We start from the raw sequence: 26,244 nt of genomic DNA on the forward strand, positions 1-26,244 counted from the left end.
ATTTAGATTCTTTTTCACTCATATTAGATCTTGAATTATTCAGCCAATTGGGTCCTCTAATTAATTATTTAAAAATACACACAATTTCTTTTCTCATTTGTCAAATCCAGTTGTATAAAAAAAATATAAAAAAAAGTAGAAGGGTCATTATTGGAATTAAAAAAAATAAAAATTAAGTCCAAAAATTGACTATAAAAATCCCCTTCACTCATTCCACACTCACACTAAACTCACTACCTACAATGTCATAATACTGCTCTGTTTGTTTTCCATCCGACGGACCGAATTAAATTCGATCATCGAACATAACAGAGCAGTATTATTTATACTATCAGTGTACTTTAACTTGTTATAATTTTTCGCCGCCGCAATGTCGACTGTTCAAGCAACTGCCGCGGACATAGCGGGGCAAATTGGGATGATGTGGGAAGTGTTGAAAGCACCATTATTAGTACCATTGTTAAAAGCAGCAGTGTACATTTGCATAGCAATGGAATTAATGTTATTTGTTGAAAGATTATATATGGGAATAGTCATTGTTCTTGTTAAGATTTTTATGAAAAAACCAGATAAAAGGTATAAATGGATACCAATGGCTGATGATGATTTGGAAATTGGAAGTGCTGATTTTCCTAAAGTTCTTGTACAAATTCCCATGTTCAATGAGAAAGAGGTAAACAACATTTTGATTTATTTTTTTTGTTCTGTTCTGTTCAGACCTCACTTATACGATTTTATTTATGTATGTTCTTGTTTTTGATTGGTAGGGGAAAAGTAGAGATTTGTGTTTTTATTTATGTGTTTTACCGTTTTCAGACCCACTTATGCGATTTTACTGAGTATGTTTTTTTTTATTGGTGGGGAAAAAGTAGAGATTTGTTTTAGTTTGTTGTTTTCATTTATGATTTGTGCGATTTTACTGAGTATGTTATTGTTGTTTTTGATTGGTAGGAAAAAGGTAGAGATTTGTTTAAAGTTGTTTTATGTTTTCATATATGGTTAGTGGTGTGATGAATAAGATTCCTTTTAACTTTTATAACAGATCTCGAGTTTGAGTTTAGTAAGAAGCTCTTTCCTTTTTTTTGTGTGGGCCATACGAGGTGTGAATCCGTGCTAGTATCGTATATCGGATGGAATTGAGCTTGTCCGATAAGGAGTTTTTTCACCATTTGATTAGTCTTACGATGCGTGAATTTAGAATAGTCTAGAAAATGAGAGGAATTTTAGTAGAGAGGTTTTTCTTTTTTTGTGAATTTGATGTGATGTGAATTCAGAATAGTCAAGATTCTAAAATGGATATCGAGCATCAGATAAAAAAGTTGAAAAATCCTAATGGCTTGTTTGGTGTAGGTGTATAAGATTTCCATTGGAGCTGCGTGTAACCTTTCGTGGCCGTCTGATCGCCTTGTGATTCAAGTTCTTGATGATTCTACTGATCCTATTGTTAAGGTAAGCCAAACACTACTTTAAAAAAATCCTTTTGAATTTTTAATTATTTTTTTTACAATTTTTTTTTGCATTATAATCATTAGAAAGTACAATCAATAATGCACATTGTACTACACTTAAAAGATCATACATCAAATAAAAAATTCCTAAATTAAATCCAAAAAAACAATATTTTTCTTACCTTGATCTTTGTAATCCTATCTTTATATTATAAGATCTAAAAAAATCACCTTTACTTGACGTCTACACTTCTTCCTATATATTCTTTCATCCTTTTTATCGTAAGATATTCAATTCAGTATTTTAAAGTTCAATTTCAATAATCATTATCTAAATATATGTTAATTTTTCGATTTTTGATCTTTTTATTATCAAATATTCAGTTCAGTATTTTTAAAGTTTAGTTTCAATAACTATTATCTAAATAGAAAAATCCTTTTGGCCAGAAAATTTGACCAAAATAGTAAAATAAATATGTTATTTTACCTTTTTGAATATTTTTATCCTTTTAACTTTAATATCTTTTAATTAAAAAATAAAAAATAATCAATTTATTTTTAAATAAAAAGTATATTATAAGGTTTTTAATTTTCTGGTCAAATTCTGGTTTGAATATATATGTTAATTGAAAATGATTTATGTTGACTCCTACTTTGTCCCCCTTTTTTAATTTAATATTAAGCAATCAATTTAGCATTAATTGAGAATGTTGAGTTTTAATTACAAAAATCATTCACCTACCATAATCAACATTATTAATTATTTCAATAAAAAATTTCTCATTTTGTTATTAATACTAATTAATGATTTCTTTTTTAATTATTATTTTAGGATATGGTTGAAACAGAATGTTTAAGATGGGAAAGTAAAGGACTTAATATAACGTATCAAATTAGAGAAACAAGAGGAGGATACAAAGCTGGAGCACTTAAAGAAGGATTAAAGCATAATTATGTTAAAGATTGTGAATACGTCGTAATTTTCGATGCCGATTTTCGACCTGAACCGGATTTTCTCCGTAGATCAATCCCATTTCTTATACATAACCCGGAAATCGCTCTTGTTCAGGGTCGATGGAGATTCGGTAAGACTTCAAAATCTCGTATTATTTTAATTGTTTGCGATTGAGACATAGTTGGTGATGATTTAATTTGCATTTATGTGTTGCTATAAGAAAGTGTCGGTGGTACTATTAAATGCAATTATTATTTTAGATGCATTAAGTAAAAAAGGGATAAAAAAAAATTTGCATATTTTTTGTGGGTCCCTAGAAGAATCCATCAGTCACGGGAATTTTTATTACTATTTATTATGAGTAAATAACGTACATCACGGATTTCACTATTTTATTTTTTCTTAAAAAAAATTACTCATGTAGTATATATTAATAATATAAAAAAAATTATGCATTAAATTGTGACTATAAGATACTTATAGGTAATTTTCTTAAAGTTAGAGGAATTATTGAAAATTACGTCTCTATGTTAATGTTTTGTACATTTTTGTTTTTAAACTTTATTTGTGGAACTATACTGAATTTGTTGCTATTGTGATCGTTATGATTGAGTAGTTGAAAATTACTAAATAGAACAAAGTATGAGTTGTTCGAATATATTTCTATCAATCACAATGAAGTTATTTATAAAGTATACAATTAGTTGTTACGAAATTAATATTCGATTTGCTTATTTTTTTATCTTATAATAATATGATGTTGATTTATGAAGTTTCCCTTAATAGACTATCAGCCAATAAAGCAAGGATCCCATTATACTTAATAATTATAATTATAATAATAATACACTTTTGTATTTTTATGTGCATGAAATTCTAAATTAAGACTTCTCCATCTTGGAAATCTTAATACTTAAAAAAGTTATTTCAATATGACTTATAAATTACAAGTTCGAATTGTGAAAAATTATTACTAATATTTATATTTCAATAAGAATTTTACGTCAAGTCTCTTTTGGTTTGATCTTTCTTCAAATGTTGTGTGAACACGGAATATTTTGTGCACCCCTTTTTTTTGGCATTTTGACTAAGTTTGCATTCCTTATCAATTAGCGTCATTAACGGTGGGTGTAATGACCTTATTATCCTGTCCGTTTGTTGAATTCTCCCGCAGTTAACGGCACATAATTGGAAGATAAAAGGGGTAGTTTTGTCATTTTATTGAACAATGGGTTTGAATATGAATTTTACTTTTTTGTATTATATACACACGTAACGGTCAATAACGTGAAACGTAGTGAAATGATAAATACTTCTTCATTCTTAATTAGAAGTGTCGAGATTGAGTTTTTCTCGGTACAGAATGAATCGTCTTTGTTAAGAAGAGCTTTACCCCCAAATCTGTGACCTCCCGACACCCTTTTGAATTTAGTTGGATTCTAATACAGATATCTATCACGGAATGAGATTAATAGAAGTAGGAGGGTAGATTGGTCATTCAAATGTCCCCACGTGCTATGATGCTGTGTTCAGAGCCTCAGGGTCCACTTGGTGGACCTCCATTGTGTCAGTTCCACGTGTCCCTTCTGTTTCCTCCTTTACTCTACCGACACTTCACTTACTGTTTCCAGCTCTCTTTTTTTCCCTCCTTTTGTAATTTATTAATTATTCGATACGAGTAAATTTAAGATTTAAATATTATGAATTGAAAATATATTATTTGACTTATTTAGTAAACTTATCTACATATATAAAGATCGAGTCAAAGTTACCAGTTTATTTGAACATAACAATTTACACACTACATTCATATTTACTGAAATAATATGATTAGTATTGGAGTCAAAATTTTAATATTATGAATTCTGAATCGACGAATTTTGAAATATATTAGACCTATGTAGATGAGATACTCTCATTTACTAGTTTGTGAATTTGCTTTGACTTGATAATATCTATATAGAAAATATAAATTTATTTATTTTATTTGATATTATGATGCTAAATAGTATATATGTTAGAGCTTTTTTGGAATTGAGAAATAATTATTTTAATTGTTAATCTATGATTGGATCTATTATTGAATGGAACAATTTGACAGCTGGAATTATAATGCAATGTCGGAATCTAAATAATTTCATCATTGCTTTATTTTAATTAAATTAAATAATTTCCAATCTCCTTTTATTTAATTATTAAAATGTTAAAAAAGGTATTGAACTTATTTATTTATTTTAATTTTTTTTATTGCAGTGAATTCAAATGAGTGTTTATTGACAAGAATGCAAGAGATGTCACTAGATTACCATTTTACAGTGGAGCAAGAAGTTGGCTCATCTACTCATGCATTCTTTGGTTTTAATGGTGAGTGTTTATTGTTCGAACTTTTTAAAAATATTATTAAATTTTATGTCAGATTAAAAAATGCACTATTTTATTTGAATAGACAATCAAATCGTCCATACAAGGCTCACATAGGAGGTTGATATATTCAATGCGCTGATAAATTTATTAAAGAATTTGAGTAACATAGCTTTAAATGAGCTTTTATGTTGCTTGAATTTTTTCAAAAATGTTATCTGATGTGGGTCGTAAATTGATATTTTTAAAAGTTTTCATAAGGATGTAACATCAGTTTAAAAAGTCTGAGCAACATAGATAATTTTATAAATTGAGTTGTGTAATTAATTTTAACATAAAGAATTAATTACAACTCATTTGCAGCAATGCAAGAATCAAGCTGTTACCTCACATGCTTCACCTTCCATCTATAATTAAAACTCTGACCTTTTATTAATTGAAACTTTAATTTCCACCAGTATCTCTCACATGTTTTACTCAGATTTTGTTTCAATATTTTTTTTAAAATGGTGTCAATTTATTAAAGGAACAAAAAAAAAATTCAATCATGTTAAGAAGTAATTATAAATATAACTTTTATTAAGGGTGTAGTTACATCGAATCAGGATATTATAAAAAGAACTTTTAAGGGTGTAGTTAGATCGTCAATAAAGTGAAATAAAAATCATGATAGACTGGTTTATTTCTTATTAGAAAAAAAAAATATAAATATCCGATATGACTGATAATATTTTGAAAAAATCTAATAGAATGATCATTGACACCACGAACGACATATCAAGTGTAATCTAATAACCTATGTTACGTCAAACTCTTTAAAAATGTCATTATTATTGGGTGCATGTCGAATCTTCAAAAGTAGTGAACTTTTGGAATATTTGATATGACTGCGACAATATTTTTGAAAAGTCTAATAGACTAGTTAATCATTGACACCACCGTCAACGACAACGATGACATACCTAGTGTAATCTGGGAAGGATAGAATGTTTGCGGACAAAATGTTTAACCAAAAATGAATTGAATTGTTTCAGGGACTGGTGGGATATGGAGAATAGCAGCCATTGAAGAAGCTGGTGGATGGAAAGACAGAACAACTGTTGAAGATATGGATCTTGCTGTTAGAGCTAGTCTTAAGGGATGGAAGTTTGTTTATCTTGGTGACCTCCAGGTATTTGATTAAATTCCTCAATGAACCAACTATGTTTTTATTGGAATTTTCTACTTATCCATCCGTTTCAATTTGTTTGTTTGTTTGTTTTTTGACTTGGCACGAAATTCGTTTCAATTTGTTTGTCTATTTTTTGACTTGATACGAAATTTCAAAAAGTCAAAAAGAAGACTTTTGAATCTTGTGCTGAGTTGTTAGAGCGACTCATGTGTTGAATTTCTTTTTTTTGTTGTCCTAGGTGAAAAGTGAACTTCCAAGTACCTTCAAAGCGTTCCGTTTTCAGCAGCATCGATGGTCGTGTGGCCCAGCGAATTTGTTCAGGAAAATGGTGATGGAAATTGTCAGGAACAAGGTGAGTTGCTCGAACTTTACAAAAATGTTGTTGGATCAGTGTCGGATCCTCCAAAAGTAGCCAAAAATGCACTACTTTTGGATGACCTGACACCTACTTTAGCTTCAAATGCACTATTGTAAGCTATGTTGATCAGACGCTCCAAAAAATGTTGTCACACCCCTATATAGGATCCTCCAAAAGTAGCCAAAAATGCACTACTTTTGGAGGATCTGACACCCAACATAGTAGCCAAAAATGCACTATTGTGGGTCCTGTTGTTCGGACTCTTTGAAAATGTTGTCACACCCCTGTTGGATCCTCCAAAAGTAGCCAAAAACGCATTACTTTTGGAGGATCCGACGTTCACAGTATCCTAAAAATGCACTACTGTGGTTGTTACCATATTGTTACGTTCAAGTTAAGAACAAGTTAACAATGGCGCTGCTGCACCAATGTTGGATCCAACACGCACACATCAGCATTTTTAAAGAGTCCGACCAGCATAGTTTCTTGGTGTTACTACTTACTATTGTTACATTCAACTTGAGAACAAGTTAACACAATTATCATGACGATCAACTTTTTTGATGTCTTGTTTTGCTTTTGCAGAGAGTGAATTTTTGGAAGAAGTTTTATGTGATCTACAGCTTCTTCTTCGTCAGGAAGATCATAGCACACATGGTTACATTTTTCTTCTTTTGCGTCGTTCTTCCATTGACACTTTTGGTTCCTGAAGTTGAAGTTCCAATCTGGGCTGCCATTTACATCCCTTGCATCATCACCACTCTCAACTCTGTCGGAACACCAAGGTTTGTGTACTATAGCATATCCTAACGTCAAGTTCTCTTTTTGTCCCCGTTTTAACATTTTCCACAATGTTCTAATCTGTTTATGGTTTATGCAGGTCAATTCATTTACTGTTCTATTGGATTCTCTTCGAGAACGTTATGGCTTACCACCGAACAAAGGCTACTTTCATTGGCTTGTTTGAAGCAAAGAGGGCTAACGAATGGGTTGTCACTGAGAAACTAGGTGATGCTCTCAAGAACAAGGACAAGTCAAAACCTGTCAAGAAAGCCCGAGGACCTCTATTCGGAGACAGGTAAGGAAACTTCAATCACGCTAATAGTTTAAAACTTTATTGCATATTGAGAAATGATTGAACTCGTCCTAAATCCGCCTCAGTCGTTAACAATGAACTATTCCAATTTGTACAGGATTCTTCCACAAGAATTGGGATTTGCAGCATTCCTTTTCTTCTGTGGTTTATATGATGTCCTTTATGGTAAACGTCAGTACTTCGTCTACGTGTTTCTCCAAGTCATAACCTTTACCATTGCTGGATTCGGCTACATTGGCACGATAGTCCCCTCTTAGCAGCACCAGCAACAGCAGCATTGTTTATTTCGTCGTCTACACAGAAATATAAGTTATATGAAGTACTTCCCTGCAGAATGGAGGACTTAAAATAGGCGAAAAAGCAGAACATTGAACCAGAAAAAAAAAATAGTAGATGGAATAGCAAATAGATAGTTTTTCATTTTTCTCTCTTGTTAGAGTGCTTTTTTTAGTTGTGTGAAATTATATTTTCATTGAACATGTAAGTTATTTGTTTTTTTTTTATTTTTAAAACTTCTTGTTGCATCTCTTCAGCTTTTTAGATATGGCAAACAATGGCCAAATTCTGTAATCAGTTTTTTTTTTTTTTTGGCATTCTTTTACTTTGGTCATGGATGTATTATTATCAAGAAGACTCTTTCAATATATAAGTATAAGTGATTCAATAAAATTTACGGTCCCAAAGTTTATAGGGTAAGGTCTATGTACATTCCATCATCTCTAGACCACACTTATGGGATCACACGAGGCATGTTGTTGTTATGTTGTCACCTTTGTGGAAGGCTGGTAGCGGAGCTAAGATTTCCAGCAAAGGATCTACCATCTATATATATATATATATATAAAGATGGTTCTAATTGGTTATCTAACCAATGGTTTACTCTTACTCTTTTACCTTTTGCTCATACCAATGAAGTGAAATAGTAAAGGTATATGGGACTAACAAATTTGTTGCTTTTGACTACTTAGGCCACTTTTTTGGTTGCTCGGACGGTAAACACCTTCCACTTCTAATCTTATGGTCGTGGGTTCAATCACAAAAAGAGAAAAACAGTGGAAGATCCTAAAAAGGAATAAGAAATGTCACATTTTTCTCTTCTCGAGTCAACCAAAAATTTAATTGACTTAATCAAAACGAACTTAATTAGTTCTTTTTAGATAAATACTTTCTCTATTTTAAATTGTTTTTTCCTACTATCTTTCTTAGTCCACTTTAAAAAAACGGAAAAGGGCCTAAAATACCCTCGAACTATTGGAAATGGTACAAAATTACCCTCCATCCACCTATTGGCTTCCAAATACCCCTGACATACACCTATTGGCTCCCAAATACCCCAATCATCCATATTTGGGTCCAATATTGACCACTTCATAACGGATTATTATTTAAATATTTTTTTGAAGTACGTGGCGACCAAAGATTGGATATATACAATTTAATTACTTAAATTAATTTACAAACTCACTCATTATTAATTATACACGATCGAAATTACTCAGACCCGATCCAAATTAGTTAATTACACGCGTCCCAAATTATATTTACCCACCGATTAAAACAAATACACCCTTCATTCCCAACATTTCACTTACATCTATCAACCTTCTTCCCCAATATATTCGCCTACAATTTCGAAAAAAACTATACTTAAGTACACACATGTATCACCATAAGAAATTACCAAAACACTCACAATTTTTTATGGTGATACACGAGTGTATTTAGGTAGTGTTTTTTTTTTTAGATTGTAAGTGAATATATTGGAGAAGTAAGGTTGAAAGAGGAAGTGAAATGTTGGGAATAAAGGGTGTATTTGTTTTAATCGGTGGAGTAAATGTAATTTGGGACGGGTGTAGTTAATTTGGGTTGGGTATAATTAACTTGAGTAAAGTGTAGTCAATTTGGATCGAGTATAATGGATGAGTTTGTAAATTAATTTAAGTAATTAATTATTTAAATGATAATCCGCTATAAAAGTAGTCAATATTGGACCCAAAGGTGGATGAAAGGGTATTTGGGAGCCAATAGATGAATGTCAGGGGTATTTGGGAGCCAATAGGTGGATGTTAATTAGGGGTATTTGGGAGCCAATAGGTGGATGGATGGTAGTTTTGTACCATTTCCAATAGTTTAAGGGTATTTTAGGCCCTTTTCCGTTTAAAAAAATTCCTCTTTTCTCTTTTGACAACTCTTTAATTTCATTTTCTGCATGTCATGTTTAAAACCATAAGGTCAAAAGACAATTCTAGTACATTCTACATATCCATAATTTAAAATCACAAAATTCAAAAAATTCATTTATTTTTTAAAATTCAGTATCAAGTCAAAACAGGACAATCAAATTGAAACGAAAGAAGTAGTTTTTTAAAATTTCTTGGCCTCATCTAGAAAGTAGTAACTAGCTAGTATTTGGTGTATGTCATGTCATTTGAGCAAACTAGAACATAGACTGTACCATAAGAAAGTTGGCAAAATGAAAAAAAGTAAATAACAAACTATACAAGTAATGAAGAAAAAGATAGATATGTTGTCTTTTCTTTGAGACAAGGTTTGATATCAATTATGTGGAGTCACTTTCATGTCAATAAGTAGACAAAGTCAGTAAGAAAGTAAAAGAAAAGGGTAATATCATATATATATGTTCATAAAATCTCTTGCTAAAAACACATTGGAAAAAAGTACTTGAATGAATATATATGTATGTAAGCCGAGTAGGAGTCAGTATTTCAATTTTTTGGATTATGAATATTTAAAATAACTACTTCAAGTATAATTAATAACTGAATTCTAAACTTACGAATCATTTGGTTGAAAATAAGTTATCCCGAGATTAAACTAAATAATACTATATTATAGTTCAATCCACCCAAATTTAACAAAGTTTTAATTTCTTAATTTGTTAAATTAATTATACTTATTAAAACAACAACAACAAGGGAAACCTTTTATGGAAGAGGTTTCTATGTAATTTTTTTTTTAATAAAATGCTTCTTAACAAAATGTTTTTATATTCGAGATTTGAATTCAAGACCTCTGATTAAAATACTCAGAATAATTGTCGGCAGACTAAACGCTTAGGATGCTTAAGTTGGTAACCTTTAACTTTATAGCCACATTATGAGTTTTTGCAAGAAATGGACCCATAAATTATTGGCCATTCTTGACAGGAGTTGAAAAAGACATATTTCTGAAATATAAATCCAAAAGTATCAACTATGAAAAACTTTGGATTTTGCACTATATAAAAATTACTCCAACAGCTAATAAGTAATTATCAGAGTTTCTTAATCGGAGAAGTCTAAATCTATGTCAAAGATTTATAATTTGGAATTATTATTGCATTGGGTCCTTTTATAAAGAGAGAAAACAATAATTAATAGCTTAAATGCCATGACATATTGTGATTTTTTTTTTTTTCAAAAATAAAATTCCAAGTAAGTTTCATCACCTTAATTTGGATTATATGTTCAAATAATTTCTCAATAGTTAAAGACTATACATCGATTAATATGATTATTGTGATAAAATACTTATAATATTCATTGGTCTTTTAAGAAACGTACAAAATTCAAAATAAACAAATAAAAATAGAAAAAAAAAAGTGTATAGTAGTTTTTCAAACTCACTCAAAATGGAATCTACAATAATTAATATGAGTATATGACAACTTACAAGATTAAAAGAAATTAGGACTACTTTTAATTTACAAATTAAACTATGTTTGGCTATTAAAAGTAAAGAAATGAACACATTATTTATTGGTGATTAGACAAAGGTGATCCAAAGCCATATGGATCACAACCTACACTAAGGGGTCGGTTGGTAGAGTGTATAAGAATAATGCAAAATATAGTGTATTAGTAATGTTTGCATTAGTAATGCTTGTATTAGTTATGCTTGCATATATTAGTTATGATGAGATTTTTTTTATGCAATGTTTGGTTTGGTGTACTAAAAATATTATGCATTACATAATTTTTTAGAAAAATATTTGTTTACAAAAGTACCCTCCACACATAGTGGAAATGATGTAAAAAAAGTTTTTGAGGGTAATTGTGTCTTTAATAATGTTAAAGGGGTTGTTTGGTAGAGTGTATTAGGAAAAATAATGCATGCATTAACCTTGTGTATTACTAGTACCTTGTTTGCTACTCTTTTCCAACCTATGTATAACTAATACAAGCATTAGTTATACATCTATTGTGTATTAAGCTTTGTATTGCTAATACCATGAATTTCTAGGTATTAACAATGCAATGGTTTTAATGCATGCATTAACTTAATTAAAGACTCAATTGCCCCCCAAAACCTTTTTTACATCTTTTCTATCATAATAGTGGAGGGTATCTTTATAAATTAATTTTTTATGCAATGCATGCTACTTTTTAATACATCAAACCAAACAACACATAAAAAAATCTATGTATAACTAATGCAAGCATAACTAATACATGCATTGCTAATGCAAGTATTACTAATACACTCTATTTAGCATTATTCTTATACACTCTACCAAATGACCCCTTAATGCATGCATTAGAACCCATTGCATTACTAATGCATAGAAATAGATGGTATTAGTAATACACTCTTCAATACACAATAGAGCGTATTTTTACTAATACAAGCATTAGTTATGCATAGGTTAGAGAAGTGTACCAAACAAGGTACTACTAATACATCAAGCTAATGCACTCATTATTTTCTCTAATACACTCTACCAAACGACCCCAATTCATTTAATAATAGGCTTATGCTTCGACTTTGATTGTTATGGACCAGTATCAAGATCAGGTCCTAGAATAAGTGGATCTAATTTTACTAACCGTAATAGTAATACTGAAAATGACCCCTTCTTTAATTAGATTATATGAGTAAATATAGTTTAATAAGTTGAGTTTTTATCCTTTTAAAAATAACCCTTTTAACTTTTCTATTTTTTAAGAAAGAAAGGTCGAAAGTCTCTTTTGTTGGGCTCTACAATACTAATTGAAAGGCTAAATTCAGATCTTCATAACATATTTAGCATGAAAAATCATGCGCGAGTTGAAATTAGTCTTTTCTCACTATATCTATCTCATAGTATTGTTTTTTTTTTTCTTTTCTCTAGCTAGTGTATATATATCTTCTTCTTTTTTTGGAACAAGCTAGTACGTATCTTATACATTTGTATTACTACTATTTGAAAGTGTAGTATTGGGGTGTAAAATAGTAGTTATGAAACTTTAAAAAATAATCCTTATCGAAAATGGATTTGTAACAATCATGATTTGTGTCATCAACTAATGAGAATCCTCACAAGATGGATAAATCTCTATCAATTTGAACTCTAAGAAGATACACTGAAGTTTCTTATAGAAAATCCTTGTCTTTGAAACATTTATAATGGTGTATCTATGTTAGGGTTTTGTCCTGATTTTCTTTATCTTATTTGAAGTTTATTTATTTTAGAAAAGACAAACATTACATAAATGTTTTAACCTTTTTCTGAAAGGAAAAAACATTATTTTCTTCCATATTTGATTTATTCTTTCCTTAGAGGAAAAAGTTTGGAACTCTATAAATTGAAGACTCCTCTTCTCATACCAATAACACAAAAACATCCATAATGTAGTTAATTAAGAGTTTTGTTTATGAGGATATTTTCCCTTAACAATTTTAATATTTTTTTTTAATTAGTTTTTCATATATTGGCCGATTGGCTAAACCATATAATAATATTATGTTTTTTAGTCTAAGTTTTTGTCATCCAATTTATTATCATATAATTTACAATTGTAAGTTTCTGTATGACGCCCTAATCACTTTCGAACCCAACAGTCTATACGTTATAGGTTTAGAATGAGGACAAACTAATTAATGAACTCGATCTTTATGGATAGTCCTAACCTAATAACTATTTCAAACAGAAAGTACTCAATCCGGTTATGCAAACAAGGTATGTAACACATTATATTATGGAGAAGTTTACTCTCATATTGGTACTTTACAATATGAATTCAATTAGTCGAGCTCTAAAGCTGATATTGTACATGTAAATAGATCAAAGGACTTGACATTTTGACAACAATAGCGTTTGTAGTCCAACGGTTAGGATAATTGCCTTCCAAGCAATAGACCCGGGTTCGACTCCCGGCAGACGCATAGCCTTTTTTTCTTCTATCTAGTGTAATCGAAAACATTAGTGATAAAATTTCTATAATAGATTTTTTGTTAACTATCTTCATATAAGAGATTTATACAAAGCTTAGCAAGAAAATATTTTTCAAGTTAATGTTCATACGACACAATAGAAAGAAGTAGGAGTGTTTATTAGGTGGTTCAGTTTGATTTTTATATTTAATGATTTAACTTATCGATTATCAGTTTTTACATGTGTTAGATCAAATATCTTCTTTTTTTCCATCCAAAACCGGTATCAAACTGATGAGATATTGGTTGCTTTAGTTTGACTTAACAATTATACTTCAGTTATCATACGAATTATATATAAGCTAATCGATTTACCCACTATGACAATTGTAACAAAAAAGGAGTAATTTTTACATTCTCCGCCATTGACTTCTCATCCAACGTGTGGAACCCCACGTTGTCGCCAGCGAGGTTCGATTGTCGCACTTAATAGTTATCGATTTTTGTATGTGCTAAACCGCTACAAAACAATAAGATAGTAATAGATTCGGTTCGACTCAACAATCATTCATCAGTTACTAATCGGGTCATATGTTAATCGGTCTATCCAATATAAAAAAATATATAACAAAAGAGGAGTAGCTTTTACGTACTCCAACACCTACTTCTCGTCCAATGGCCTGAACTCATCAAATGTGGAGGTTGGTGGAGAAATAAAAAAAGTTAAAAATTAATCGGTCTATCTAATATATAAATATAATATAATGGAAATAGCTTTTACGTACTCCAACACTAACTTCTCGTCCAATGGCCTGAACTCTTCGAATGTCATCGTTGGCGGAGAAATAAAAAACGTTATACATTGATCGGTTTATATCCAATATAAAAAAGATGTAACAAAAAAAGAGAGTAGCTTTTACGTACTCCAACACTGACTTCTCATCCAACGACTTAAACCCATCAAATGTCATAGTGCCCATCAGAGAAATAAAAAAAGGTATGGTGAACATGGGGTCGAATATAAAACATAACAGAAAAAGAAGTTGCTTTTACGTACTCCAACACCAACTTTTCGTCCAACGACTTGAACCCATCGAATGTTGTCGTGCTCAGCGGAAAAATAAAAAAAAGTATGGTGGTTGTGGGATTCGAATATAAAACGTAACAGAAAAAGGAGTAGCTTTTACGTACTCCAACACTGACTTCTCATCCAACGACCTGAACCCATCGAATGTCATCGTTTAGCCCGGCAGAGAAAAACAGAAAAAAAAATGCTATGGTGGCTGTGGGGTTCGAACCCACGCGCACTTATGTGCAGAAGATCTTAAGTCTTCCCCCTTAACCACTCGGGCAAACCACCTCAATGTTCACAACATTTCACTCTTATTATTTATCTAACCGCAAAGTATTGTGTAGAATTATCCAGAAGCTTCTTCATCGTATATAATTCCTCCTCATCTTCATCTTCTCAACAATCCCAGAAGAACAGAACTTTCCAGAATCCCAAATTCGTAATGGCAGAACACTTAGCTTCAATTTTCGGTACTGAAAAGGATAGAGTGAATTGTCCTTTCTACTTCAAGATCGGTGCTTGTAGACATGGAGATCGATGTTCGAGGCTCCATACGAAACCAAGTATTAGTCCTACTATTCTCCTCTCAAATATGTATCAAAGGCCTGATTCAATTACCCCTGGTGTTGATGCTCAAGGCAATCCCATTGATCCTCGCAAAATCCAGGAACATTTTGAGGTATACCCATTAAGTTTTTCTGCTGTAAATTACTATTTTTGTCACGATTTGACATGGTTTATGATATGATTGCTTCTTTTGAGGTATACCCAGTTAGGTTTTTCGCTTAATTTGTCTATTTTGTTGATTATTGTTGCTACAATTTGGTTGTTTCATGAAAAAGACCTTTGCTTTAGGTGTTTTAGTGTGAATGATAGTGAATTTTGTGTGGTATATGATATGATTGCTTCTTCTGAGGTATACCCAGTTAAGTTCGTCTGCTTTACTTGTCTGTTTTATTGGGTCATTGTTGCCTCTATATTTGTGTGTTTCATGAAAAAAATGGACTGTTGTTGTAGAGGTATTATAGTTGAATGATCCGTGATTCGACATGTTCTATGATATAATTGCTTCATTTGAGGTATACCCAGTTAGGTGCTTCTGTTTTATTGATCATTGTTGCCACTATTTGTGTGTTTCGTGTAAAATAATCCGTTGTTGTTGGAATTATAGTAAGGAACGATCATGGATTTGTTATGTTATATGATATGATTGCTTTCCTTTGAGGTTTACCCAGTTAAGTTCTTTGTTTTATTGATCATTGTTGCCACTATTTGTGTGTTCCGTGTAAAAAAAACCCATTGTTGTAGGAATTATAGTAAGGAATGATCATGATTTTCGTATGTTATATGATATGATTGCTTCCCTTCGAGATTTACCCAGTGAAGTTCTTCTGCTTTACTTGTCTGTTTTATTGGTCATTCTTGCTAGTATTTGTGCGATTCATGAAAAAATAAAAGAATCTTGTGAGAGGTATTGTAGTATGAATGATCGGGAATTTTGTGTGTTTTATGATATTGACTGCTTCTTTTGAGGTATTCCCAGTTGTTTTTTCTGCTTTACTTGTCTATTTTATTGGTCATTGTTGCCACTATTTGTGCATTTCATGAAAGAAAAGACTGTTGTTATAGTAGTATGAATGAGCCATGATTTGACATGTTCTGTGATATGAGATATGATTGGTTATTTGAGGTATACCCAGTTAGGTTCTCGTGCTTTATTGATCATTGGTGCCACTATTTGTTTGTCCCTTGTAAAAAACCGTTGTTGTAGGTTTTATAGTAAGGAATGATCTTGGATTTGACATGTTCTAAGATATAATTGCTTCTTTTAAGGTATACCTAATTAGGTCTACTGCTTTATTGATCATTATTGCCACCATTTGTGTGTTCCATGTAGAACGACTGTTCTTGTAGGTATTATAGTAAGGAATGATCTTGGATTTGACATGTTTTATGATATGATTGCTTCTTTTGAGTAAAGCTTTATGTTGAATTGGAATTGGAATTGGAAGCAGGACGTTGCTTTTTAGTGGTTCATAATGCTCCCTCGGTCCCAAAATAGATTTTTGCTAAGGTAACACTTATTTTGGGACGAAGGGAGTGGTAGCTATCAAATAGCTTCGTACTTTGTGTTCTTAGAAAATATTTGAGGAGAAGTAACTAATTGGAAATTTGGAATATGATTTATTATGGTACTGTGGCAGGATTTTTATGAAGACTTGTTTGAAGAACTGAACAAGTATGGAGAGATTGAGAGCCTGAATATTTGTGACAATCTGGCTGATCACATGGTAGGATTTCTGTGCTTTCTTGTAGTCATTCGTTGATCGTGACTGGTGGTTTTAACTATGTTGTATTGTACCCTGTGCAGGTTGGTAATGTTTATGTTCAGTTTAGAGAGGAAGAGCAGGCTGCAAATGCACTGAAGAATCTTACAGGAAGATTCTATGCCGGTAAGTTTTTATTCTTTCAAACCATAGTAATAAAAAATATTTGAATAGAGGAGAAAGAATGCAAAATGGTGAAACATATTGTATTATCGGGACCAGGGGGCATAAGTACACCCAACCAAGAATGTTCAATTGGACACCCTTCGCTGGAAATTATGTTGTGTGCATATAGGTGATAGGACTGCTAAGGCAAATGGCAAGGAGGAGGCTTCTGCTAAGCGGCAAAGAGTAGTGACTAGTGAGGGATTTGTTTGAATCAATTGACTTTTGGCAGTTTAAAACTATGTTTTATCCCAATCCCCACATGTTTTTGTAAAGAAACGTTAAATTTTCTGTCCCCATCCCACACATTTTTTCAAGAAAATTGTTACAATATGGTCACCGATCTTTTATTTTCTTCAAAATTGAGGTGGCTAATGAAGCAAAGAACTTATTTTGTGTTGTGTAAAGGGTGTTCAATGTCTCGTATGTATCGATAAACAACATAATTTGACCTATATACTGCGTAGTTTATGGTGAATGGTTGGTTGTAGCTCTCTGAGTCTCAAACCTGATTAGAACATATAGCCCCATGTTCAGTTTGTCACCAATAGTTCATAATGTAACTATTTCCTTATACTCCGTTGGTTAATAAACTCTGCAGGAAGGCCCATCATTGTTGATTTCTCTCCAGTGACTGATTTTCGTGAAGCCACCTGTCGACAGTATGAGGAAAATGTCTGCAACCGTGGTGGATATTGCAACTTTATGCACCTCAAAAAGATCAGCAGGTAATAATTCCCACTCTATGTAAAAATATGAACAATTTTTTTACAAACAGTAGTCTTAGAAATTCAGTTATAACTGACTTGTCTTTTATACTGAGTAATTAGGGAATTGCGACGTCAATTGTTTGGAAGGTATAGGAGAAGGCAAAGCAGAAGCAGGAGCCGAAGCCCTTATAGGCATCGCAGCTATGAAGACCGCTCTCACAGGAGTCATAGTAGAAAGCATGATGAAAGGGATCATTATTACGAGAGTCGAAGCAGGAGGAACAGAAGTACAAGCCCTGACCACAAGAGGGGTAGGAGTAGGAGTCCCGGTGGCAGGAGAGACCGAAGTCCAGTTAGGGATGGCAGCGAAGAGAGGCGTGCAAGAATAGAGCAGTGGAACAGGGAAAAAGAACAGGCAGAACTTGGTAACAGGGCTAATGCAGACAGTAATTACAAAAATGAAAGCAATCGGAATGGATCTGCTCCAAACCAAGATCAGTATTATAATCAACAATGACAAGAAAGTGCATATGGATAATGAGTGAGAATATCGTGCTGGTTTGTGTCCTTATCCCTTATGATTTTTGATGCTTTTGTTCTGTCTTAATGTATTGTCTTCTGAGAGGGCCACCTGTCATGAAATAGAGCTTAATGCCCATTTTCTACTTGCAGGCGGTGCAGGTTTTCAATTCTTTGATAAGCAATCTGAAAAGTTTTCGACCTCTAATTTTTTTTGGTGTTCTGGCTTTAGATATGCTTTTTTTTGTGCATCATTCATTGTTTACTATCGCATCTGCCCTTTGAAATTATTATTTTAAGTTGAAATAGTGGTTTGAACATAAATTTTAAGTGAACTTTTAGATTTGAACTTCCACCCGCAATCCTCAACTTTCACAAACTTCTTATCCCAAAAACATAGCTATTGGAACAAAACTTCAACCACCTCCCCGAAATGTTTGTGTCTTCAGTTTTGAAATTTTTGTTGAGTGTGATTTTTCTTTCTTTAAGGTTACAGGGTGTATGCAGTTTTCTTCGACATTTTATTGTTTTGAAGTGAAATTCCTCAACATCCTATGTGACATTATTCAAATTCCACAAACTATTGTGTTACTGTTTGGGAGAAAATAACTTACTGATGCATGTTTTGTTGTGTTCTTGGCTCATCTATCAGAACATATTTGTGCAATATCTCTCTATAAAGTTGGAATTGAATTTAAATTAGGTGATGGAGTGCCAGAAATCTAAGGTGCAATTGTATGTTGTCACAATGTTTGAAAAACTTGTCGAATTGGTGGTAAATTCTCTGCACTGTAATTTTACCAGTTTAAAGTGACTCATGCAGTGTTGCCTTCCAGGGTTTTCCACTGCATAAACCATTCCATAATTGTCAGGTAGGATTGGATTATGTAAAAAAAGTGATAATAAACTTATCTTGTTGTATTAACATTTCAGTTTCATACATTTCTTGGTCATCCATTTGTTCTTCTAGGTTGTCCAGGCTGAAATGTCCTTTTTCTGGCTCTAGGTTTAGGTCTTGCATTTTAGGGTGCTATGTAATAAGAAACGTTGACGATAACTTGCATGATGTTTACTTGTATAATCTTTGCAAATGCATTGTGTGCTTGTTTGTGCAGTCAGGTTTCTTTTGACCAGAGCTCATCCAGGCTAAGCTTTCAAACTGTTGTTTGGCTTTTTTCTTCATTTTTATTACTGCTTATTACCGGGAAATGTGTACAGGTTGTGGAGCCAAATCAGAGGATATATACCAACAGGTTTGATTTCGCAGGCATTTGCAGGGACGAGAGAAGAATGACCGATCTGCAGCTGGAGACGACAATGTTCAAATTCTTATTCCTTTAGTCTATTTTTAGTTTAGGGTAATGCAACTTGGGAAACTGCTAGTTTTGCATCCTCCAGACTATTGTTTGCTATTATGTATGGTGGTGAACTTATTTAAGGTTCTGGATGGCTAGTGTCTTGATGATATCATTTAGGTATTTCATCTTTTACTTGATTTTGGTCTCTGTGCTAACAGTACGGGCTGTACTGTGTGTATGTTGGCGTTTGGACAATATTTGAACTAACCTGTGATGTTTGTTACCCCTCAAATTCCTCTGAGGAGTTCTCTGAAATATCTTAGTGAAACCATTTATTGATGAAGTTGAAATAATGAGATAATTTTTATGTCCAAATGACGTATAATTTCATTGGTCTTAAGAAAGTAGAGCGCACATAGATTTTACCTCGTTTGTAAAAGGTAGAGCGATTTTTGTTACTTTCTGGTGAATGTACCATGAAAAAATGATATTTGTTATTTTTTAATTGACGTACCATGAAAAAGAGGGCGTTTTTGGCCAAAATCATCCTTAAAAGTATCATTTTTAGTAGAAAACATCCTTCAAGTATTTAAAAGTGAACAATTTTCATCCTTCTATTTGAATTTATTAGAAAACTAACAGATCCCACAAAAATCAAGTCATCCCTTCGTAATTATTATTCTTAGAAATGCCGAAAATTCTATTGCGAACTTTTTCAGTAATTCAGTTTAGCATTATGCAAAATCTTTTAATTTGATAGTTCTTTCTCATTTATTTTTCATGTAATTTGGTATTAAAAATATTATTAGTTGACATATGCTTCTTCTCAATTGAAGATGCTAGAAGCGGCGTTTGTTGGAGACTTCCGCTTCTTCGGTGTGTTCTTATCCAACTTCATTCCGTTACTAAATGAGAAAAAGAGCAAATCATGTATCTCACACCTTCAAAACATTTTTTGTTTCCGTAAGCAATAGTGTCTAAGATTTTTAATATTTTTTTCAGGAACTTCTTATAGCAAGTAATGAAATTATGCAAGAAAAGTTTTTGTTGATAGTCACGTGAACTGCTCATGCTTTTGTAGGATACCTTAATTTTTTGACGATATCTAACATAAGGACGAAAATTATTCACTTTTAAATACTTGAATGATGTTTTCTGCAATGAATGGTACTTTAAAGATGTAGTTTAAGTTTGAGGTATAGTTTACATATGCTTCTTCTCAATTGAAGATGCTAGAAGCGGCGTTTGTTGGAGACTTCCGCTTCTTCGGTGTGTTCTTATCCAACTTCATTCCGTTACTAAATGAGAAAAAGAGCAGATCATGTATCCTATCCAACTTCATTCCGTTACTAAATGAGAAAAAGAGCAAATCATGTATCTCACACCTTCAAAACATTTTTTGTTTCCGTAAGCAATAGTGTCTAAGATTTTTAATATTTTTTTCAGGAACTTCTTATAGCAAGTAATGAAATTATGCAAGAAAAGTTTTTGTTGATAGTCACGTGAACTGCTCATGCTTTTGTAGGATACCTTAATTTTTTGACGATATCTAACATAAGGACGAAAATTATTCACTTTTAAATACTTGAATGATGTTTTCTGCAATGAATGGTACTTTAAAGATGTAGTTTAAGTTTGAGGTATAGTTTAAGGATGTTTTTGGCCAAAAACTCAAAAAGAGGCAAAATAAATTGAGTTATTTAAGAGATGAAAATACCACCTTGTAAACACTAAGATCATCATTTTTTTCCTTCTCAACATATGTAACCAACTTTAGAAGACAGACTATATAGGTTTGCAGATAGTACTTCTATGTATGCATCTCTTTCCAAATCTTTAATAAAAGGAAGAAATGTATGCATCGCATTTAATCAACTTTCCCCACCCATCTTATGATGAATAATCCCCACGTGGAGGATCAATCGTGTTTTCCCTTATCCTTAAAACTCTTTTTTGACTTAAATTGTTTTTTTATTTTCAAGAATAACAATTCACAGTACCTTTTACTCCTAAAAATTGTCTTTTTTGTGAGTTGGTTCACCAAATTCCGATCCAACAAACACACATTCTACAGGTTCGAAGGAATCTAATGCCCAACTAGACTCCGTCCAGATTCACGTATTGGGGCCAAGTTAAAAAGACTAATATAATAAAAATTAACAGACTATGCTCTACCACTATGGATAGAATAGAGATTGTTTTCAATAGACAACAGATAAAAAAAAGTTCTTAATCAAAGCAGAGCAACAGACTATCACAATTAAACAATAAACTAAGAAGTCATAAGATTAAAGGAAGATATAATGAAAGTAATGAATATAGATAGGGGCAAAACTTTCTGGTAACAAAAACATTCATCAAAAATTGACCTACTAAAACTAAGGAAAATAGCTTAAACCATAGAGACCAAACATCTATAAATAAAAAGTAAAATCTTTGCTCTTCAAAAAGATCTTTCAAGCCCTCTACTTCCTTCCTTGCTTGCCCTTGAAATTCTTTTGGCCACTGAAGTTCCTGCAACAAAGTATTGTCAATCAAAAATTAGTCGTGTTTCAGGCAAAGGGCGTGGGGAAAAGGGGAAGAAGGGGCTTTATGGTGTTTGTTGTACATACTTGTTGTTAGATTTGTTGCCAGAGAACTGACCACCAGATTTCGGGGACTGAGTTTTTGGTTTGTTGTTACCATTGAATGCAGGTTTACCATTTTGCTTAGCAAACGGGGTGGCTGGACCTTTCTTACCGCCTGAAAAAAAAGTTGTCGTCAATAACAAAGCTCGTATAGTAACACTCCATGGAGAATGTAAACATAAAAAAAATGAAGCATGAAAAACATATCGAACCTGACTTGTTGTCGGGTGTTGCTTGTTTAGCTTTTTTGCCAGAGCCAGGAGCTACTTGAGGAGATGGAGCTGGTCTCTTCTTCTGCTCAACCTTTATCATAAAAGGAGCGATTAGACACAACTAATATAATTAAGACAAATCGATCCATTCACAAGTCCGGAAAAAAAATAGAGCACAATCACAGAAAGATCCAAAATTTAGTACCTTTTTAGGTGTCTCTTCTTCTGAATCATCATCATCCTCAGAATCACCAGAAAAATCCATCCCTTCTGGACCATCCTAGAATAAACAACAGGAGAAAATGTTCAATACAATACACCCGGACAGAAACAGAATATAAGGAATAACATTTTTCCTCGTATAAAAAGATAAAAGATGCAGAATAAGCATCACAAAAGTCTTTATGAATCATACCATGCCTAGAGGCACATCAGAGTCATCTTCAGAATCATCTTCATCATCAGAGTCATCTTCATCAGACTCCGCCTCTTTCTTTGATTCAGCTACCTTAGCATTTTTCGCATCCTTAACAGGTGCAGACTTCTTTGCATCAGGCTTTACATCCTTCACATCAGCCTCAAGTTTCCCATTCAGTGCCTCCAAAACATTCTCTTCATCTGAAAAAACATCATCTCCAGAGTCGATTTCATCACCGCTAGGATCATCAGCAGTGTATCCAATGAAGTGCACACTCCCATTTTTCCATCCATGTGAAAGTTCAAACTCCTTTTCAAAGACCAAGTCAAACATCAACTGAGGTCTATCCTCAGCGGATAGAGTTCCAATGACATAACTGTTTTCTCCAACAGTTAGGCGTAGTGGAACATATTTGGCTTCTTTGACATCCTTCACTTCACCGATGGCAGCCTACAAACAAAATCAAGATTTCAACATTCAAAAATGCCCTAATATCCGTTTAAAAGCAAAGAGAGATTATGCTAGCATGAGAAAGAATACCAAGAAAAAAACTAACCTGGGAAACATGAATGAGCTTGAAAAGCTCAGGCTTAACCTTTAGTGTTTGTCCTGCTTTCACTTCAACACCTATACATAGTTCATGTGAAAGAGATGTCACACCTTAATAAGTTACACAGCATACAACTACAACAAACCCTGTATAATCCCACGAGGAGGGAGGGGTCAGGGGAGTGTACGCAGCCTTTTTTTAATAAATCCACACTAAAATTTTGACGAACACCAACAACTTGCAAATACTAAAAAGTGATCTCACAAAATATTTATATTTCAAAGTAGGGCATTCAGCTCAAAGATTGCAACTTATTTCTCTCATCTGATGTAATAATGTGGGATTTAAATTCATCAAGATTCTGTCTTTAAAAAGTAACATAAAATCTGGCAAATAATTGCTTTTACACATACCCCACAAAGTGCATACAATATTAACACTAAAATCAATACACATTACCAGTAACACAGCCTAAGATTGAACAACATACCAGTTAGACACTAACATAAGAAGAAACAAAACGAACCCTCAAAATTTTTAACTTCCTTTTCAAATAAACACCAATAAGTAAAACAAGGGTAACGAATAAAAACGCAAAATTTGAATTTCAAACATACCCAAAACTCTAAGACTGATCATCATATCAGTTGGTAGAAACTACAAACTAACAAAAGAAAAAGAGAAGCTCTACTACCCTAAAACTTCCAACTTTCTTTTCAAACAAATACAATTATCAATAAGTAAAACAAGGGAACGAGATAAAACACAGAATTTGAACCTCAAACATACCCCAAAACTCTACCAGAATCTAAATATAAAATTGAACAATATATCAGGCTAATAAAACTAACAGAAGAAGCCCATGACCCTGAAAAATTATTACTTTATTTTAGAATAATCACCAATAAACAAGAAAACCCATATAAAACATACAGAAATTGAATTTCGAGCATAACCCAAAACACTACAAGGTAACTAACACAAAAAAAGAAAACAGCTTAACAACGACAACATACCCAGCAAAATCCCAAAAAGTTCAGTACTTTATTTTCAAATAATCAAAAACCAAACAAGGAACACATAAAAACACAATAAAATCGTTTTTAAACACCCCAGAACTCCATTGATGATGTGAAAAGCTCAAATATAAGGGGCAACAGAGTATAACAACAAGACTTCTAAAGGAAACACATAAAACACACAGAAATCAAATTTAAACCATAAACTCTACTAGGCAACAACAAAAATCCCACAAAGCTAATTACTTTCTATTCAAATAATCACCGATTAAAAAACAGTTAAAAAACACAATAAAATTGATTATCAAGCACACCCCCAAAACTCCGATTGTAGTTTGAAAAGCTCAAATACTAGGGGCAACAGAGTATATCAACAAGACTTGTAGAGGAAACACATAAAACACACAGAAATCAAATTTCAACCATAACCCAAAACTCTACTAAGAAACTAACACAAAAAAGCTCAACAACAACAACAACAAACCAACAAAGTTAATTACTTTCTATTCAAATAATCACCAATAAAGAAGCAGAAAAAATAGATAAAAACACAATAAAATTGAATTTGAATCATACCCCAAAACTCCATTGATGATTGTTTGTTTGAAAGCTCAAAAAAATTGGGGGCGAAGTAAGAGAGCAAAAAAGACTGCTATGCGAAGAGCAAAGATTATAGAGGGCGGTATGAGAGAGGGTTTTAGAGGGCTTTATATAGAAAAACTTGCCGCTTAACTAGGGTTTATGGTTTCCCAATTTGACTAAAACTTTCAAATTTTTTGTATACTAAGAGAACCCGATGGGCCTAGTTTGAGGTAGCCCAATATACCATTATCATTTATGGGCCAATATTTGAACTCTTTATTGACTTTTTTTTTTGTTACTCCCTCCGTTTCAAAAGGATTGATCTGGTTTGACTTGGCACGAAGTTTAAAAAATTAAAGAAGACTTTTGAATCTTGTGGTCTTAAACATGCCACGTAGAAAGCAAAAAGTAAAATGTTACCAAAAAATGAAATAAGTCATTTTTTTGAAACTGACTAAAAAAAAAGGAGGTCATTCTTTGTGAAACGGAGGGAGTATTTATATGAGAATTTTATACAAATTTCATAGTGTTAAGAGTAAAAAAATAATTACATCATCTTATACCTATTTTTTTTTCAAACTACAAAATTCCTTAAATTTGGTGGAATTCAAAAACATCCCGAAATATCGTGTTTCGGTTTTCGATATATCCCAATACATTGCGTCCCGATATATCGCGTCTCCATTTTAGATACATCACTCAACGTCCTGATAAGTACGTCGCATAAAGTGATGTATTCGACAGATATATCATGTAAAGTGATGTATCTGACTGATACATCGCATAAAGTGATGTATCTGAGAATATGAGAGAAATTTTTTGTAATTTTTTCAAATGTCAGAAAATTTTAAAAATATGATAAAATAAGTTGTATATTAGATAATTTTTTCTATTTATATCAGGTAGCCACTTTATGGCAAGCATTTAAAAGTTGTGTAGTTTTAAATTTTTGTTCCCCATATGGCCATATTTATAGTCTTTTATTTTTGTTTTTTTTAGTAGCGTTCACAAAGCATAAGATTATTCTATATAAGGTATGACTTAGAAGGTGTTTGGATTGATTTAAAAGTTGATCAAATTTACTTTTAAGTTTGTTTTTTACTTTTGGAAGTGTTTGGCAAAAATAATTTAAAATAAGTCAAAAAATGACTTAAAATAAGTTAGAAAGTATTTGACAAGATTAAAAATAACTTAAAATAAGTAGCTATTTTTGGTTCATAACTT

At 32.3% G+C, this 26,244-nt stretch overlaps 3 protein-coding genes and 2 non-coding genes across 6 annotated transcripts; 3 read left to right on the forward strand and 2 right to left on the reverse strand.

Annotated features, from left to right (window-relative positions):
- Nucleotides 1-370: 370 nt before the first annotated feature.
- Nucleotides 371-7,959, forward strand: LOC102590208 (glucomannan 4-beta-mannosyltransferase 2). The gene is made up of 9 exons (XM_006349015.2): nucleotides 371-673; nucleotides 1,351-1,449; nucleotides 2,281-2,533; nucleotides 4,657-4,767; nucleotides 5,799-5,935; nucleotides 6,174-6,287; nucleotides 6,879-7,078; nucleotides 7,174-7,371; nucleotides 7,487-7,959. The coding sequence occupies exons 1-9, from the start codon at nucleotides 371-373 to the stop codon at nucleotides 7,644-7,646; spliced, it is 1,575 nt and encodes a 524-aa protein (XP_006349077.1). The 3' UTR covers nucleotides 7,647-7,959.
- A 5,502-nt stretch (nucleotides 7,960-13,461) lies between these two features.
- On the forward strand, nucleotides 13,462-13,533 carry TRNAG-UCC (transfer RNA glycine (anticodon UCC)). Its single transcript has one exon. It is a non-coding gene; the product is annotated as a tRNA-Gly (tRNA).
- A 1,265-nt stretch (nucleotides 13,534-14,798) lies between these two features.
- TRNAL-UAA (transfer RNA leucine (anticodon UAA)) lies at nucleotides 14,799-14,881 on the reverse strand. Its single transcript has one exon. It is a non-coding gene; the product is annotated as a tRNA-Leu (tRNA).
- Nucleotides 14,882-14,975: 94 nt separating this feature from the next.
- LOC102590524 (splicing factor U2af small subunit B-like) lies at nucleotides 14,976-19,968 on the forward strand. 2 transcript variants are annotated; one of them, XM_006349016.2, is made up of 6 exons: nucleotides 14,976-15,272; nucleotides 16,798-16,884; nucleotides 16,965-17,046; nucleotides 17,687-17,813; nucleotides 17,916-18,353; nucleotides 19,533-19,968. In XM_006349016.2, the coding sequence occupies exons 1-5, from the start codon at nucleotides 15,036-15,038 to the stop codon at nucleotides 18,310-18,312; spliced, it is 930 nt and encodes a 309-aa protein (XP_006349078.1). In that variant the 5' UTR covers nucleotides 14,976-15,035; the 3' UTR covers nucleotides 18,313-18,353; nucleotides 19,533-19,968. The 2 variants fall into 2 exon arrangements, with proteins under 2 accessions (XP_006349078.1, XP_015164943.1); XM_015309457.1 differs by having other exon boundaries at nucleotides 17,916-19,773.
- Nucleotides 19,969-21,900: 1,932 nt separating this feature from the next.
- Nucleotides 21,901-25,168, reverse strand: LOC102590882 (histone deacetylase HDT2). The gene is made up of 7 exons (XM_006349017.1): nucleotides 25,015-25,168; nucleotides 23,426-23,496; nucleotides 22,867-23,319; nucleotides 22,657-22,731; nucleotides 22,452-22,542; nucleotides 22,225-22,354; nucleotides 21,901-22,126 (listed from the first exon to the last, which is right to left on the reverse strand). Exons 1-7 carry the CDS (start codon nucleotides 25,025-25,027, stop codon nucleotides 22,078-22,080), a joined length of 882 nt encoding a protein of 293 aa, XP_006349079.1. The 5' UTR covers nucleotides 25,028-25,168; the 3' UTR covers nucleotides 21,901-22,077.
- Nucleotides 25,169-26,244: the final 1,076 nt, after the last annotated feature.

This window comes from Solanum tuberosum, unplaced genomic scaffold (genome assembly GCF_000226075.1).
Source record: "Solanum tuberosum cultivar DM 1-3 516 R44 unplaced genomic scaffold, SolTub_3.0 scf00101, whole genome shotgun sequence".
Classification (NCBI taxonomy): domain Eukaryota; kingdom Viridiplantae; phylum Streptophyta; class Magnoliopsida; order Solanales; family Solanaceae; genus Solanum; species Solanum tuberosum.

Excerpts from the sequence above, each read along its gene's own strand:
- LOC102590208 (XM_006349015.2), top strand. The coding sequence starts at position 371 with ATGTCGACTGTTCAAGCAACTGCCGCGGACATAGCGGGGCAAATTGGG. Across the intron at positions 674-1,350 it reads CCATGTTCAATGAGAAAGAG|GTGTATAAGATTTCCATTGG; the intron begins GTAAACAACATT and ends TGTTTGGTGTAG. Across the intron at positions 4,768-5,798 it reads TGCATTCTTTGGTTTTAATG|GGACTGGTGGGATATGGAGA; the intron begins GTGAGTGTTTAT and ends GAATTGTTTCAG.
- LOC102590524 (XM_006349016.2), top strand. The coding sequence starts at position 15,036 with ATGGCAGAACACTTAGCTTCAATTTTCGGTACTGAAAAGGATAGAGTG. Across the intron at positions 15,273-16,797 it reads AAATCCAGGAACATTTTGAG|GATTTTTATGAAGACTTGTT; the intron begins GTATACCCATTA and ends GTACTGTGGCAG. Across the intron at positions 16,885-16,964 it reads ACAATCTGGCTGATCACATG|GTTGGTAATGTTTATGTTCA; the intron begins GTAGGATTTCTG and ends TACCCTGTGCAG.
- LOC102590882 (XM_006349017.1), bottom strand. Across the intron at positions 22,543-22,656 it reads AAGAAGAGACACCTAAAAAG|GTTGAGCAGAAGAAGAGACC; the intron begins GTACTAAATTTT and ends TTTATGATAAAG. Across the intron at positions 22,355-22,451 it reads AACACCCGACAACAAGTCAG|GCGGTAAGAAAGGTCCAGCC; the intron begins GTTCGATATGTT and ends CTTTTTTTTCAG.